Below are 15,187 nucleotides of genomic sequence, written 5' to 3'. Positions count from 1 at the left end.
TCACATTCTTTTTGTGACAAGAAAACATCCCTCCAACTTGTGAAAGTGAACAGCAGTGTTTTACTGTAGCATAAGGAGTGTTATTTTAACATCAGTGTAAACCACAGGGTTCAGGGTTTCAGGAAGGCATACATTAGGTTTATTTAACATCAGAAACTGAATAATCAAAAGTAAAAATAAAACACGGCTTAGTTTTCACTCTATGCCTTAAATATATGCAGATTCTTATTAAAGCTATTCAGAGTTATTCAGCCAAGAGCAGTGAGTGATTTTCTCTTTGTCTTTTGTTCATGACCCCAGTTATTGCAAGTCGTTGCGATATGTATATTGTGATATATACATTTGCGATATTTCAATAATTTCGATATACTGTATTGCGCAGACCTACTACACAGTTGTGGTAAAGTTTTCTTTGGATGAGGTAAAATTTCCTCATCCAAAGCAGTAGACAACTGCTTAATTGATGTTGCAGGTAAATATGTTGTATCATCTGCATACATGACTGTCCACACACTTTAAAACAAGAGGAAGATCATTGGTCTTAAACAACTTCCTTGAGGCACACCACATTGCAACTCTTTCACATCTTCCATTATAAATACACGTTGTCCCATTAGACAGTTAACTTTTAAACCAATGTGGAGTGTGGAAGTAAATTTGTAACATTCAGTTTATCCAGCACTAATTTATAATCCAGTACATCAAAAGCTGAGCTAAAATCTAACAATACTGCTCATACGTTATTGTCATCAATCTATGCTCTCTCAATATCAATGCTGGAAATTAGAGAGCAAATTATTCTCCTTGCTCACAAACTATAATGTTTAATACTTTGCTAAGATCTGGTAGCAAACTTTGGTCGAGTATTATGACTATTAAAACCCAGTGCTGCATTTTTCTGTAGATGAATAACCTTTGCATCTTTCCAATCTAAAGGAAAAATCCCTTTTTCAATACTGATATTAAAGATGTGGCAAACTGGGCCTGCCAAACAATATTTCTCATTTTTTAAATAATTTCCAATTTCATACGTTTTAAAAATAGTTAAAAATGACACACCTGTATCAATAAAATGAATTTCACTTGATTTCCTATCCATTATTTAATTGAGTGTACTCCACTTTTTTTAACAATCATATTTACATACACTTATTTTAATTTTGTAAAACGTTCTTTTCTTTTTCATATTAATTTTAGTTACTTGATTTCTTAATTTGCAATAGACGTCCCAATCCTCCTTGTTCCCAGTTCTGTTTGCTGTACCCTTTGCCAAATCTCTCTCAAACATAGTGTTTTCAACTTCAACAATCCATGGTGCCCTAACATTATTCACTGTACATTTTTTCATATGTGCATGTTTGTCCACCTAAGGGTAACATAATCTTTCAAATGCTGACAATGCATTATCAGGATGAACTTCCTTATAAACATCAATCCAACATACATTAATTACGTCTGAACAAAATGATTCTTGACAATCTCTTATATGATATTTTATAAATTACTTTTGGTTTTCTAAGTGTTTACATGCTTGCTAAATGAAACTTAATGTCTTTTGATGCTTATGTGCTTAAAGGCCTTAACCCGTTCAGACCTGAATTATGTTTTAGGTTTCTGAAAAATATAAAAGTACATTTTCCCAGCTCATGAGGCTTCTATAAATGAGACCAAATAAAAAAAAAAAAAAAAAATGTTTTGCTTTAATTGTAATTTTTTTTGTCCATTTCAATGGACGTTACGTCAAAACAGGTGTACTTCACAAAAATGTACCAACATAAAATTAAATAATAAACATAAAAATTGTTAGTATATACTTAAAGCTTTTTCTCAAGGTCAAAAACTTTTCAACAGTATACCATTTCAACTTTAATTTTGAGGTTTTTGTTTTACAGATTGCACATTGTTTGTAATAAACTAAATATCTTAGAATCAATCAATATGGTCATGTTAGAGTCATTTTCTTTGCGAATCTTTCTTTTTTAGATCAAAAACTTGAACATTACAACATTTCAACTTTAATTGTAAGGTTTTTGCTTTATAGATCGCACATTTGTTTATTCATAACAAAATAAACCTAGGAATCAATCAACGAATTCACGTTACAGTAATTTCCTGTGTGCATCCTTGAAACAATTTCTCTGTTAGCGATTTTCTTGTATTTCTACAGTACATTACTGGCAGCACGGTTGCCATGCATGATGCATGTATTTCGATTTCCAGTAACTGTACTGTAATTCACTTTACAGTACACAAGATCAGTACGGTAAACTACCAAATAGTACTTTACTGTATTTGTACTGTATTTCGTAATTTGATCTGCTTTTGCTGTAATTAATTATACGGTGTTGTAATATCTATATTGAGAAATTACTGATAAATGTTATTATAATTTTCAAAATAATTACTAATAATGATAATATTATATCACAATAATATAATATGTAGTTATTAGGAAATATAGGCTATAGTAGGAAAAAATATGGAAATCAATGGCTATACTGTCAACTGTCTAGTTACTGACATTCTTCAAAATATCTTCTTTTGTGTTCAGCCGAATAAAGAAACTCATACAGATTTGGAACAACATGAGGATGAGTAAGTGATGACAAATATAATTTTTGGGTGTACTATACCAATAAAGGGATAGTTCACGCAAAAATTTAAATTGGCCCATGATTTACTCACCCTCAAGTCATTCTAGGTGTATATGACATCGTTCTTCTTTCAGACGAATACAATTGTAGTTATATTAAAAAATGTCCTGGCTTCCAAGCTTTATAATGGCAGTGAATGGTTGTTTCTGTTTTGAAAGTCCATAAAAGTGCATCCATCCATGATAAAAGTGCTCCATGGCTCTTGGGGGTTAATAAAGGCCTATTGAAGCGAAGCGATGCGTTCGTGTAAGAAAAAATAATTCATTTTCAAGTTACGCTTTCGATTTATGTCAAATCCTATGTTTCGTTTGGCCGGAAGCTAGTCATTTTACTTTATAAAGTTTTAAATACGGATATTTTTCTTACATCTCCATCTTCCTCATCATCACTCCACATAAAGTCAACATCTGAGATACTTCCATCAGCTATATGTTCAAGCACTTCAAGAACTATATATTCTGCATATGAAAAAGTAAAAAAAAAATGTATCGGTACTGTGATATAGATTTTTATATAAGAAATTTCAATCAGCATTACTGGACTTCAATTACTGGAATGTGATTTCAGTAACAGGCTTTTGAACCCACTGTCCATTCTAATGGACAGACACATTTGAAAAAATCCTGATTTAAAATGTGAAATTCTACAATCGATTTTTAACTTTAATTAATAAGTTCAATCTTTCTATTTTACATACAAACTATGAAATACTGACAAACATATAAAAAAATGTAAATAAAACCACAGAAAATGTTGCTTGCTTCTGTGTTTGGAGTGAAGTGCTGACATGCTTCTCTTCAAAGTAGTGTTTTTTTCTATAATTACTACATGCAAAGCTTTACTACCATTTGATTGGATGACAAGCGTCCAATCTAATGGACTGCAGGCTTTAAACTAGGTGAAATTCTCCAGAAGTAAAAAAAAGGGGGGTTGACATGTGATGTCCATTGTAATGGACGCAGGGTCTGAATGGGTTAAATGCTTGAACCCCGATAAATTCTGCTTGCAGCTTTAATTCTACATAGTTTTTGATATGCTATTTGTTTGAATCCCTCTTAGTTTGTATCTTTAACCTAACTTTGTAAGTGACCTCTGAATATTAGGCCTACTTTCTGCCCTTGGTATGTGTATTGTGCTTTGATGTTGATGTTTATTTTGTTCTATTCCTTAACCCAGTCCCAGTGGTTCTCAAACTTTTTAGAGTTGAGGCTTTAACATTCTTCTGCGTACCCACACTCTTCTGTCACACCTTTTTCAGTAAGGGACAGTATTTGCCCCCTTAAATAAGTGTATTTTTACCTTAACAAATACCTTTATAAAATTAATAATGCTTTAAATAAAAAAAATGTTCAATAGAGAAACATGCAATGATGGTAAAAACGAAATGATGCTTTTAAATATTAAATTAAACCGCCAGTAGTTGGTGAGTCACTCAGTAACGAAGCAAGTGGCTGCATTTATGAATGAATCATTGAATCATTGACTCTAATGATTCGTTCAAAGCTGCAGATTCGTTCACAAACACTGCTGTGTGCTGCAGTTCTGCTGTGGCTTTCATTGGAGCTATTATTTTGTTGTAAAAATACTGACAACTGTGTTGAAAATGAACATCACTTAATATTAATATTTCGTTTGTTGTATAAAATCAATGTCACATTTGCAATCGTGTGGATCTTCATATAATGTGATAACAGGAACTCACACTGGTTATGTCTTTGTATTGAAGAGAGTTTAAATTCTCCATGCACAGCCTGTGTCTATATTTGTTCTTATTGTATGGCATCTACAATTCCTCAATTCAAGAATATACAATTCTTATTGTATGGCATCTACGCTAATTTAAGTTTGTGTAGAGAGAATGGTGTTGTCTTAGCGACCCCTAATTTAACCCTTTCATGCATGAATTATGATAACCTCAGTCAGGATTTTTTTTCCTATGTGTTTTATTGCTCTTAGGGCATGAAAAACAAGAATTGATTTTTATTTTATTTTTTTACAAATTTTTCAAAGAGATCTTCAGATGTCCACTTGAGTGGACAGCATGCGGTTGGTTTAAACTGAAGATATACTGTATTAAATATAAGACAATAATCAAACAGATAAAGTATGTGAATTTAACAAACTAATCAATGCAATTATATCAAATAATGTGAAAACTATAAAATATATACAAAAAATATAAATGCAAAATATTGCAATGGCTTCATACAACTTCATACAAGTTGCGTTTTTTCAATCTCATCTGAAATGATCAGTGTTGGATGTAATGCATTACAAGTAACATGCATAACACATTCAGATTACTTTTTTGATGTTACAAGTAAAGTAATGTGTTACAAGTAACATGCATTACCTAATCAGATTACTTTTTGATCTAACAAGTAATTAACTACAAGTAATGTGCATTACCTAATCAGATTACTTTTTGATGTAACGAGTAAAGAAACGCATTACAAGTAACATGCATTACGTAATCAGATTACTTTTTGATGTTATGAGTAAAAAAATGCATTACAATAACGCACATTACATAATCAGATTACTTTTTGATGTTATGAGAAAGGAAACGCATTACAAGTAACATGCATTATGTAATCAGATTACTTTTTGATGTTATGAGTAAAGAATTGCATTAAAAGTAACATGCATTACGTAATCAGATTACTTTTTGATGTTATTAGTAAAAAAACGCATTACAATAACATGCATTATAAAATCAGATTAATTTTTGATCTAACAAGTAAAGTAATGCATTACAAGTGTCATACATTATGTAATCACATGACTTTTTTCGATGTCAATGAAAATTACATTCTAATAATACAAATACATTTATTTACAGTAGAAAAAGTCAATGCATATTAAGTTTTTAAGTTTTAAATTTCAAAAATATATTCACATTATAATTATGAATTGTAGCTGAAATATAGCCATTGCATGCATGACGTCCACTACAGTGGACATGTGATTAATCAGAGTTTTCTCTCAATCTAAAATCAAAACTTAGAAAATTTTACTGTGATATGACTCATTAGATATTGCTTTATGCTGCAATATTTTTTTTACCTACAAGAGTCTCCTAGGATAGAAGGAATGGGTGGATATTCTGGAGCAACTTGGCATGTCTGACTGACCCTTGGCCATCTTGGTTTGGAGGGGGAAAAAATCGAAACACAAAGGCTTGCCACTTGGTTGCAATTTATAGGATGATGCACCAGGGTCCAATGAAGAGATTGATGTGCAACTTTGCCATAAAAACCCGTGCAAATTCAAGAAAATGCTTTTTTAATAGCTGTCCACTGTAGTGACCATTATGCGTGAAAGGGTTAATAACAAATGATCGTTGCGACGGAAGCAAATCAATCAAAACTAACTTTAGCTGGAAAATAACTTTATTAAAGAACCGCTATAAAGCCAAAACAATCTCTGTTACCTTAAATTATAGGTTTATCTCTGTAAAGCTGCTTTAAAACAATCTACATTGTTAAAAGTGCTATATAAATGAAGATGACTTGACTTGACTTCTTCATGCTAGTAAGTGCTAAATCCCTACTTTTACAAAGGTAACGTACATTGTCAAGAACGGCAGTAGGCTATAGTGCGATTTGCGATTCACGATTTGCCAAAATCTGGCACTCATGAACTGATGCCAAATATCGCGATGTGTTCAGAATGAGACTTCAGCGTGATTTCCTACTGATAAAATACGTGTCTGTTGTTGACGCCACAGGTTTCCCATTGAAAGCAATGGAGTTCCCAATTCGTCTATAGAGTGACGCCGGGGGCGCTTGACCATGCTTCAGTGTTTGACACTTTGGGAGTGAGTGAGAATGGGTTGAAAACCATGATATTTATGTTTTTTTTGTTTTTTAACCACCACGAGTGTGGAGCGTCCACTTGGATAAAGCAACAAAAGCCCCAGAACAACGGTGCCAGTGTCTCACCACACACCCAAGGCCGGACTTACCATTGGGCTTGACTGGGCTCAAGCCCATGGGCCCCGCCCAATAGGGGGCCCCGCCCGTTTACGTTAGATTTTTTCAATAATATGTCAGTCATTTAATTTTTCATTTAAAGTTTGTTGATTGGTCTAGCATTGTTACCTGGTCCTGCCCTGCAATGAAAAATGTAATTTAATTAGCTAAATTAAATGTCAGTCATCTTGAGGTTTGCTGATTGGTTATTGGCAGTTACGCAGTGCCTCGTTTACTGCCGTTGAAAAAACCTGACAGTGACAGTGATGTAATGGCGGACAAACGGTATCAGAGTGGCGCGCTTAAAAGAAAATTAAAGAATGAAAGACAGCAACGCAAAAAGGAAGTTATCAGTAAAATGAAAAGGATTACTGGATTTTTTACACCCGTGACACCACAGCTTGACGTGCAAGCAGAGAATCCAGAGGACAACAACCCAAACCCGCTGGAAGAAACGGTTGGAGACAATTTGAATTCACGAGCAGGGGAGCCCATCAATGAATCATCATCTCTTCAGTCAGAAACAGCGACCGAACAATGTCCAACTACAGATTCATTATCCACTGATCCTGCTCGCTTGGGTTAAATTGATGAAAGCGTGCGTGCTTATTGGGCGCGAAAAGGTCCGGAGTCCGTTCAAAATAAGGATGCTAATGTCAAGGCTTCTGAACGCCACTACAAACATCAGAAGAGACTGTTTTCTAAAACTCATTTCAAACGCAAGCATTTGAATGGTGAGTACTTGCCCAGAGAATGGTTGCTCTACTCACCATCCACCGGTTGTGTGTTTTGTTTTGCTTGCCGCCTTTTTGGCGAGGGTGACGGTCAATCCCTTTTTGAGTCTGGCTATAATGACTGGAAACATGCTACCAGACGCATTGCCGAGCACGAGAATAGTGACAGTCATAGAAAGGCTATGTTTAATTACATCAACAGAGCAGCAGTTGACGGAGTTATAGATTCTCAACTTAAAAAGCAGTTCGAGTCGCAATGCAATTATTGGAGTGAAGTTTTGCAAAGAGTGGTTGCAGTTGTAAAATTTCTGTCAGAGCGGGGATTGGCTTTCCGAGGCTCCAGTGAAATATTTGGTCGAGCTGACAATGGGAATTACATGGGAATCCTGGAACTGATCAGTGAATTCGACCCATTCTTGAAATCACACATACAGATATATGGCAATGCTGGGGTAGGAACCCCCTCATATCTCTCATCAAAAACATGTGACGAATTTATCGAGCTAATGAGCAATAGAGTGCTTTCTGAAATCATTGCTGAAGTGAAAGTGACAAAGTACTTTTCCATTTGCATTGATTCAACTCCCGACATGACGCACATTGATCAGCTTACATTTATTATAAGGTATGTTTCACCCGAGGGCCTCGTAGAAGAGCGATTCTTAAAATTTCTCCCTATATCTAGCCACACAGGGAAGGCACTCTGTGATGCAGTGCTCACAGTTTTACATGAGATGGACATAGATATTAGTAACTGCCGTGGACAGTGCTATGATAATGCCGCAAACATGGCAGGAGTGTACAACGGGCTGCAAGCTCACATCAAAGACATTAATCCACTAGTAGAGTGGGTGCCGTGCGCCGCGCACACGCTTAATCTGGCTGGAGTTAATAGCGTAAACTGCTGCACAGAGACCGCCGATTTTTTTAACTTCATTCAGACTTTGTTCAACTTCTGCTCGAAATCCACAGCTAGATGGAAGGTGGTAACTGCAGGTTTGCAGCCTAATGAAAACCACCGCATTGAGACTCTAAAATCTCTCTCTGACACCAGGTGGGCTGTGCATGCACAGGCCACCAAGGCACTGTGCAGAAATTATGCCAATATTCAAGAGTCACTGATGAACATTGCAGAAGACAGCAAACAGAACCCGACAACACAAAATGATGCTTGGTCACTGCATAAAAAAATGAACAGGCTTGAGACTGCTTTTCTTTGCACTATGTGGAATTATGTTCTCCAACGCTTTCATGGGACAAGTGTTGCACTTCAAGCTGTAGATCTGGACCTGTGCAATGCTGTTGATTTGGTGAGGTCACTGCGGGAATATATTGTTGGTTTGAGAGATGAATTTGATTTGTTTGAAGACCAAGCAAAAGCGATGTCTCCCACCGTTTCAGAAACATACAAACAAGACACACAAAGACAAAGAAAACGCAAGACTCATGTGGGTGAGTCTGCAACACCTTAGGTTCACTTATCAGGAAGAGAACGGTTCTCATCTGGTGTGTTTCTAGTTGTGATGGATAGGCTGCTGGCTGAACTTGATCGCCGTTTTCAGTCCTATAATGACCTCAACAGCACTTTTGTTTTCCTGAACAACATATCTACCCTCTCTGCAGAACATCTTCATAAAAAAGCAGCAGATCTACAGAAGAGATACCACACTGACCTGGAAAACGAATTTTGCGAAGAAATCATCCAGTTCAAAGAATTCATCTGCCATGATGAGCCATCGTCTGCTAGGGAACTTCTTTTGTGCATTAAAGAAAGAAAACTACAGACCATCTTCCCAAGCGTGGATGTCGCTCTCAGACTTTACCTGACATTACCAGTCACAAATGCAAGTGGGGAGCGCAGTTTCTCCAAACTGAAACTAGTAAAAAATAGACTAAGATCCACAATTGTCCAGCAGAAATTAAATCATCTCACTCTGATGTCAATTGAGAGTGACCTTCTACGTAAGGTGGATTTTACTGAATTGATCAAAGACTTTGCTGCAAAGAAATCCAGAAGATGCAACTTCTAAATAGTACTATGTTAATATCTTTAAAATGAGATGTCATACATGAAGTCATAACCTGATTACCTTTCTCTCTCTTTCTCTACCTTGCCTGTTGTTGTTTTAAATGATCAGCCTCTGGATTCTGTTGTTGATGTCTTGCTTTCTTAAGATATGATAGTGTACTATTTTTATTTTATTTTATTGACTGTACATTTCTAATTTGTGTGCATAGTTTAGATTTTTCACTACAACACTTACGTACTGCACACACACACAATTTATCTTGCACTTTGTTCAATGAGTTATTTTGCTATATTCTTGCAATTGAAGGCACTTCCTATATTATAATTGCTATCTTATATTAGCCTATACCACTAAATTTGAACAAAGTTAGGCATGTTCTATGAAGTTCTATTTATGTATTTTTGCTAGAGTACTAAATTACATCTAATGATCTTTAAAATGCCATGGTAATGAGAAAATGCTTATTTAATTTTGTTATATATTATTCTCTAAGATTGTAATTTATGTGATGTAGTAGACATACTGTAGGTCAAAGTCAGCCTAACACTTCCTATATGTATACTGGAGATGTATATAATCTATACAATATGTCAGCACTTACCAAGAACAGTTTTTTTTAAAGATTTATACACTCATAGATTTAGCTATTTATATGTAATACAAATGATTTGTTATGATTGCAACCTTACAAGGTATTTGTTTGTTTTTCAATATGTTTTCCAGGTAAATAAGTGTTTTATTCTCATTCTGACCAAGACATTTATGCATTGCAATAAACACATGATCACTTTGAACTTTTTTAATAAATTATTTATTTATTAGAAAAACTTTTTCAAGCTTCAATCAGTGGTCATATAAATAAATTATAACGGTTTTTTTTTTAACATGTAACACTGTATACTGTACTAGTCACCTTTTGAAAGTAGCTTTGCACTTCAAATAACGATTGGATCGATTATATTGTTATGCCACCAGATGGCGACAAATGACTTTAAAAAAAACATTTGTCATTGAATCGTTCATTCAGGAGATTTGTTCAAAAATGCTGATTCATCTATGAAACAAGTGAATTTGATTGAGGAATTGAATCATTCATTCAAACCCAAGTTTTTTTTAAATAAATAATTCAGATTAATTAAACATTTTTATAGACTTAAGCAATTAACATAAATTATGTTATTTTGTTTAGTTGTTTGTTCAGAATCGTGATCTCTATTTTTATTCTCAGTTTATCCAGAATTGTGTAGCTCTAATACATAGCTTGTGTATGTATCATTTTGTTCTATTTAAAGTAATGTATAGAAGGTAGGGCCCGAAAGTGACTCAAGCCCAGGGGCCCCCACCACCCTAAGTCCTGCCCTGCACACACCAGTCTTTTTTTTTCATTGTCATCATTCTTGAGGTTTGTATGATGAGTGTTTATGTCTAAGTGTGTCTCAATTTTTACGCAAAAGATGTTGTAGAATTTTTTAGAAGATTTCACACAGATCTCTTTATGTTAATGCATTACAGTGATCTTTCACAACAGAAGAAGTTTTTTATAAAAAAAAACAAAAACATATTAATTAATTTTAATTAATTTTCAGTCATGAAACTACAGAAAAAGCAGTTTTTACAACTTTGGTTTTATGTGTTCATTGTTTTGCTGTAAATATTTCCTTTTCACAAAGTTTGCTGACTTTACTTCACGAGTTCACACTTACATACAATTAGAGGGAGTAAAGTTTAATGCGTATTTGGCGTGCTGTCCGGGGGAGTTCGGCCCGAACCCAGAGTACTCAGAGTATGTAAATGGTTAGGACTAGAAGTGTGGAGAAGGGGTGATGGAGGCATGCTGCTAATCTGTCAATGAACAGAGGTGAGACTGCTGAATACATAGCGGTTTTAGGCACGGGCGAACCGGGAAATCGCCCGGGGCGGCATTTTTGGGGGGGCGGCGCTGCCGGCACGAGCAGAAAAAAATAAATAAATAAATAAATCTGCGTCGCGAAGCTGTTTTCTATTATCTATCATTTCACTGTGTGGGGAATTGGCAAATTTGCGCCCTCTGCAGCTGCAGGCGCCCCTGCTTGCTGAGAAGATGCTGTGCACAGAAGCTGTTTGTTTGAGAAGGGGAAAGGGGCGCGGAGGCGCGGGCGCGGATGACAGTTCACCTCTGGGTCTCTCCCAAATGGAACGGACAAGGGGGGGAAACGGGGGATCCATATAGTTATTTAAGTCAGTCACACCTCGACTTTCTTCCAAATAACGCACATTTCATTCAGAATATTATAAATACAGGCCTCTATATTTCCTGCACATTTTTGTTTTTCTGAATTGTCTGAATGGCTAATAAAAATAGGTAATACAAAACGATTACTTGGTCACCACCACCAAGGTGAATTGGTTTAGTCTTGACTTCTGGTCGTGACTCGTCGTGAGTGACAGTTATGGGGGGATCAGGGGAAATCTGTTGATTGTCGATGTCAAGTGCCAAATAAGAGATGGACAAGAAAGGTCAAAGCCATCAGGTGCCCAATTAAGAAACGAGCGAAAGATAAAGGTATGCAACTATGTTTTCTCTGTATGATTACGGTATCCATGTCATGAATGAAGGGGCAATATTAATTGGTGGGTATAAATCTTATTTGTTAGCCTTTTTGCTATGATTCTTATGATTGCTATGGGGGGAGGATTGGGGGGGCGCTTGAAGGGGGTCTCGCCCAGGGTGTAATTCAATGTAGAACCGCCACTGGCTGAATATATATATATATATATATATATATATATATATATATATATATATATATATATATATATATATATATACACACACCTCTTATCGATGATTGCTGAGAGCTCTCCACTCGTGTTAATTATCTGAACGTGCTCCTCCTGAACTTTGTTAATAAAACATCATATGTTAGAGTACATGTGGCATACCACAAATTCATGTTGAGATGTACAGTTCACAAGATATTTTATATTCAACTTCCACTTTTTCCTTTAATAATAAACTATATTTAATTTCATTGAGACAAACATCAATGCTCACAATCACTTTTTAAACAAGTAATTTTTAATTACATGACTAGTGCAAAACACAGGAATGATCAGAAGAAAGTTGCCAAACCAGCAAAACACCAAGATCCCATGAAATCAACTGATGTGTTTTTTGTTTTTTAAAGCCATCTTCTACTTTCTAGTTGACTGCAAGTACATTGGATTGAACAGACTGTGTCAAAAATATTGAGTTGTGTTTCTGGAAGTGACTAAATTTAAAATGTAAATAAAGCCACATATTAAAATTTATTTTGATTTCATGGGGTCTTTAAAACATATATATATATATATATATATATATATATATATATATATATATATATATATATATATATATATATATATATATATGGTGCACAAAATTATTTCAAAATCTGATATTAAAAAGACTCATACAATAATCTTCAGTAACAGAAATTATCATTGTACACTGATATAAGAACTGATAAAAACAGAACAAGAAGTGTTTGCCAGTTATGAAAGAACACAAACATATCCTTCACTCCTCAGATCTGCTGCAGATGAAGTTGAGTTTGTCGTGTTCAGGACGGCTGATCCAGCGCCGATCTCCTCCAGACTGAACTGCTCCAGATCTCACTGCAGACCCACAGTTCTCCTCTCCTGTGCCGTTCCCTGGAGCCCAGTTCTGATAGCACACGGTCTCTCCGCTCACCCAGAACCAGAGGCCCACAGTGCAGGAGTGACGTAAACCCAACCACACCGCCTCAGTAGACGCACGTTTAACCACATTCATCACACGACGCTGCATCTCTTCTGACTGAACCGAGACCAGATCCGTATAATTCTGTCTGCAGTATCTCAGAGCTTCAGGCCACGTCAGATTCTCTTTGATCAGAATCAGTTTATCTGGACACAAAACAAACCACAAGCAAAAATTAGAGAGAGACTGATCAAAAACAACATGCAGAACAAACACTGTGGAGGAATCTGTCATGTCAGACATGTAGCGTGAACTTTAAGATATCTGGAGGTGATGGATGGATTGTGTGTGTTTGTGAGGATCTGCTCACCTTCATGACACACAAAAGGGTATTGGAGGTTGCAAGTGTCGTCATACCATTTACCCAGAGCGTAGATCTTTACACAGATTTCATTTCCTCCATCATTAGGTTCACCAGAATGCCAGTCTCTGAATGAGGAGTTACTCTGATCTGACCACTGCCATTTATAAACACTCGTCCTCTGCAGCCCAATCCAGATAGACTGAACACCTCTATCATTCACACTCTTCTTCAGCTCGTTCATGTCGGTCATGTTGTCAACGGTGGCCAGATCTGTGTAATTCTCTCTGCAGAATCTCTGAGCTTCAGTCCAGTTCTTGCCCACGTTTATAAAGTGATACTGACGCTGAACACATTCAGATACGGAGCAGAGAGCTGTGAAAGAGAGCGTTTGATTTAATGCTTTTCATAACAGGGTCAAACCTGATGAAACTATAAACCATAAATAATACAACAAACACACTCACCAATGAGAAGAAGAATCAAATAAAGAGTTTGGTCCATTTCTGAGGAAGAAACATTGAAAAACTCAAAAAATCTTATTCATCTTCAAAGTAAAACATGATCATTTTATCAGCATAACTTGATTCACAATCATTGAGACAATATTAACATCTGAAAGTCTAATTGTGTTTGAAGAATGAACATGTTCTTACTTTAGAGGTCGTGTGTTTCTGTCCTGAGTCTGATGTTTCTGTCTGCAGATTTAAACTACGTGATTATTATATCTGCTCTCATCCCTCATTCAGCTCATCACGTCATTTGTTTATTTCTCTGAAAACCCCCATTTCATATTTTACTTCCTCCTTATTTGTGTATTTGTCCAACTCTTTCCCCTTATTTGCATCTTGATGCCTGTCAGTCTGTGTCAGTCTATGTTTATATGGACCTTGATCAGAACATTATATACATATGAACATTCATAATTTACATTTGAACATTAATAACTAAACAGTTTCTCTAATGTTATTGCTGGACTGTATAACTCGTGTTACATCCCTGTTCAATTTGATTTGTGTTTTTGGTCACTTTTTATCTGTTTGTGTGTGAACTGAACAACCCACTAATGATCTGATTGATGAGGGTTGAGTTCATTAGTGAAGACTGGTGATACTGGTTACTGAGAGCCTTTAAAAACCCCTGTTTGAGACTCCAGTCAAAGAGAAAGAAACGTGTGTGAGATGAAGGAGTGAGTTTGACTATTGAGAGAGTTTGTCTGTGTCTGAAATCACAATCTCTCTTAAAGTCGGTGCTTATTTTGAATAAGAAATTACTTCATGACCAGTAAAAGAATGTTCTATATAGTGTGTGTGTGTGTGTGTGTGTGTGTGTGTGTGTGTGTGTAGTATGAATGTAATGCAGACGTACTACATTCGCCATGGTGTCATTATCATGTGACCTACCAGCGTCAGTTGCGTCGCTTCACTACCATTCATCAATCCTCTCCTGTGGCCTCATGGGATAGTAAAGTGTCCATCATATACACACTTCAGAATCTCACAGGAAGAAGTAGATCATCCGGGTACTTTTTAACAACTCTTTTATGAGTGCTGTGAATTCAGACATACTTCTACTGTCACATACTGTCTTCACCGACTATATAGTGATGAATGGGATTTCAGATGTAGCCTTTGTGTTGAGAAGAGGGTTTGAGGGATTAAAAAAGACAAAATGAAGAGAAAGGAAAGATGTTTCCTTGAGGAGGAGGAGACACGACAGACATTCACAACA

The 15,187-nt window shown here is 35.8% G+C and overlaps 1 protein-coding gene across 1 annotated transcript; it reads right to left on the bottom strand.

The window, feature by feature from the left end:
- Positions 1 to 12,933: 12,933 nt before the first annotated feature.
- Positions 12,934 to 13,960, bottom strand: LOC308705499 (C-type mannose receptor 2-like; the record flags this gene model as incomplete). Its single annotated transcript, XM_081390536.1, has 3 exons — positions 12,934 to 13,301; positions 13,466 to 13,831; positions 13,924 to 13,960. The coding sequence occupies 3 exons, from the start codon at positions 13,958 to 13,960 to the stop codon at positions 12,934 to 12,936; spliced, it is 771 nt and encodes a 256-aa protein (XP_081246662.1).
- Between the last annotated feature and the right edge of the window lie 1,227 nt (positions 13,961 to 15,187).

This window comes from Scardinius erythrophthalmus (genome assembly GCF_964197995.2).
Source record: "Scardinius erythrophthalmus genome assembly, chromosome: 2".
Classification (NCBI taxonomy): Eukaryota; Metazoa; Chordata; class Actinopteri; order Cypriniformes; family Leuciscidae; genus Scardinius; species Scardinius erythrophthalmus.
The sequence above is the reverse complement of the archived record's forward strand: the minus strand, read 5'-3'. Positions and strand labels throughout refer to the sequence as shown.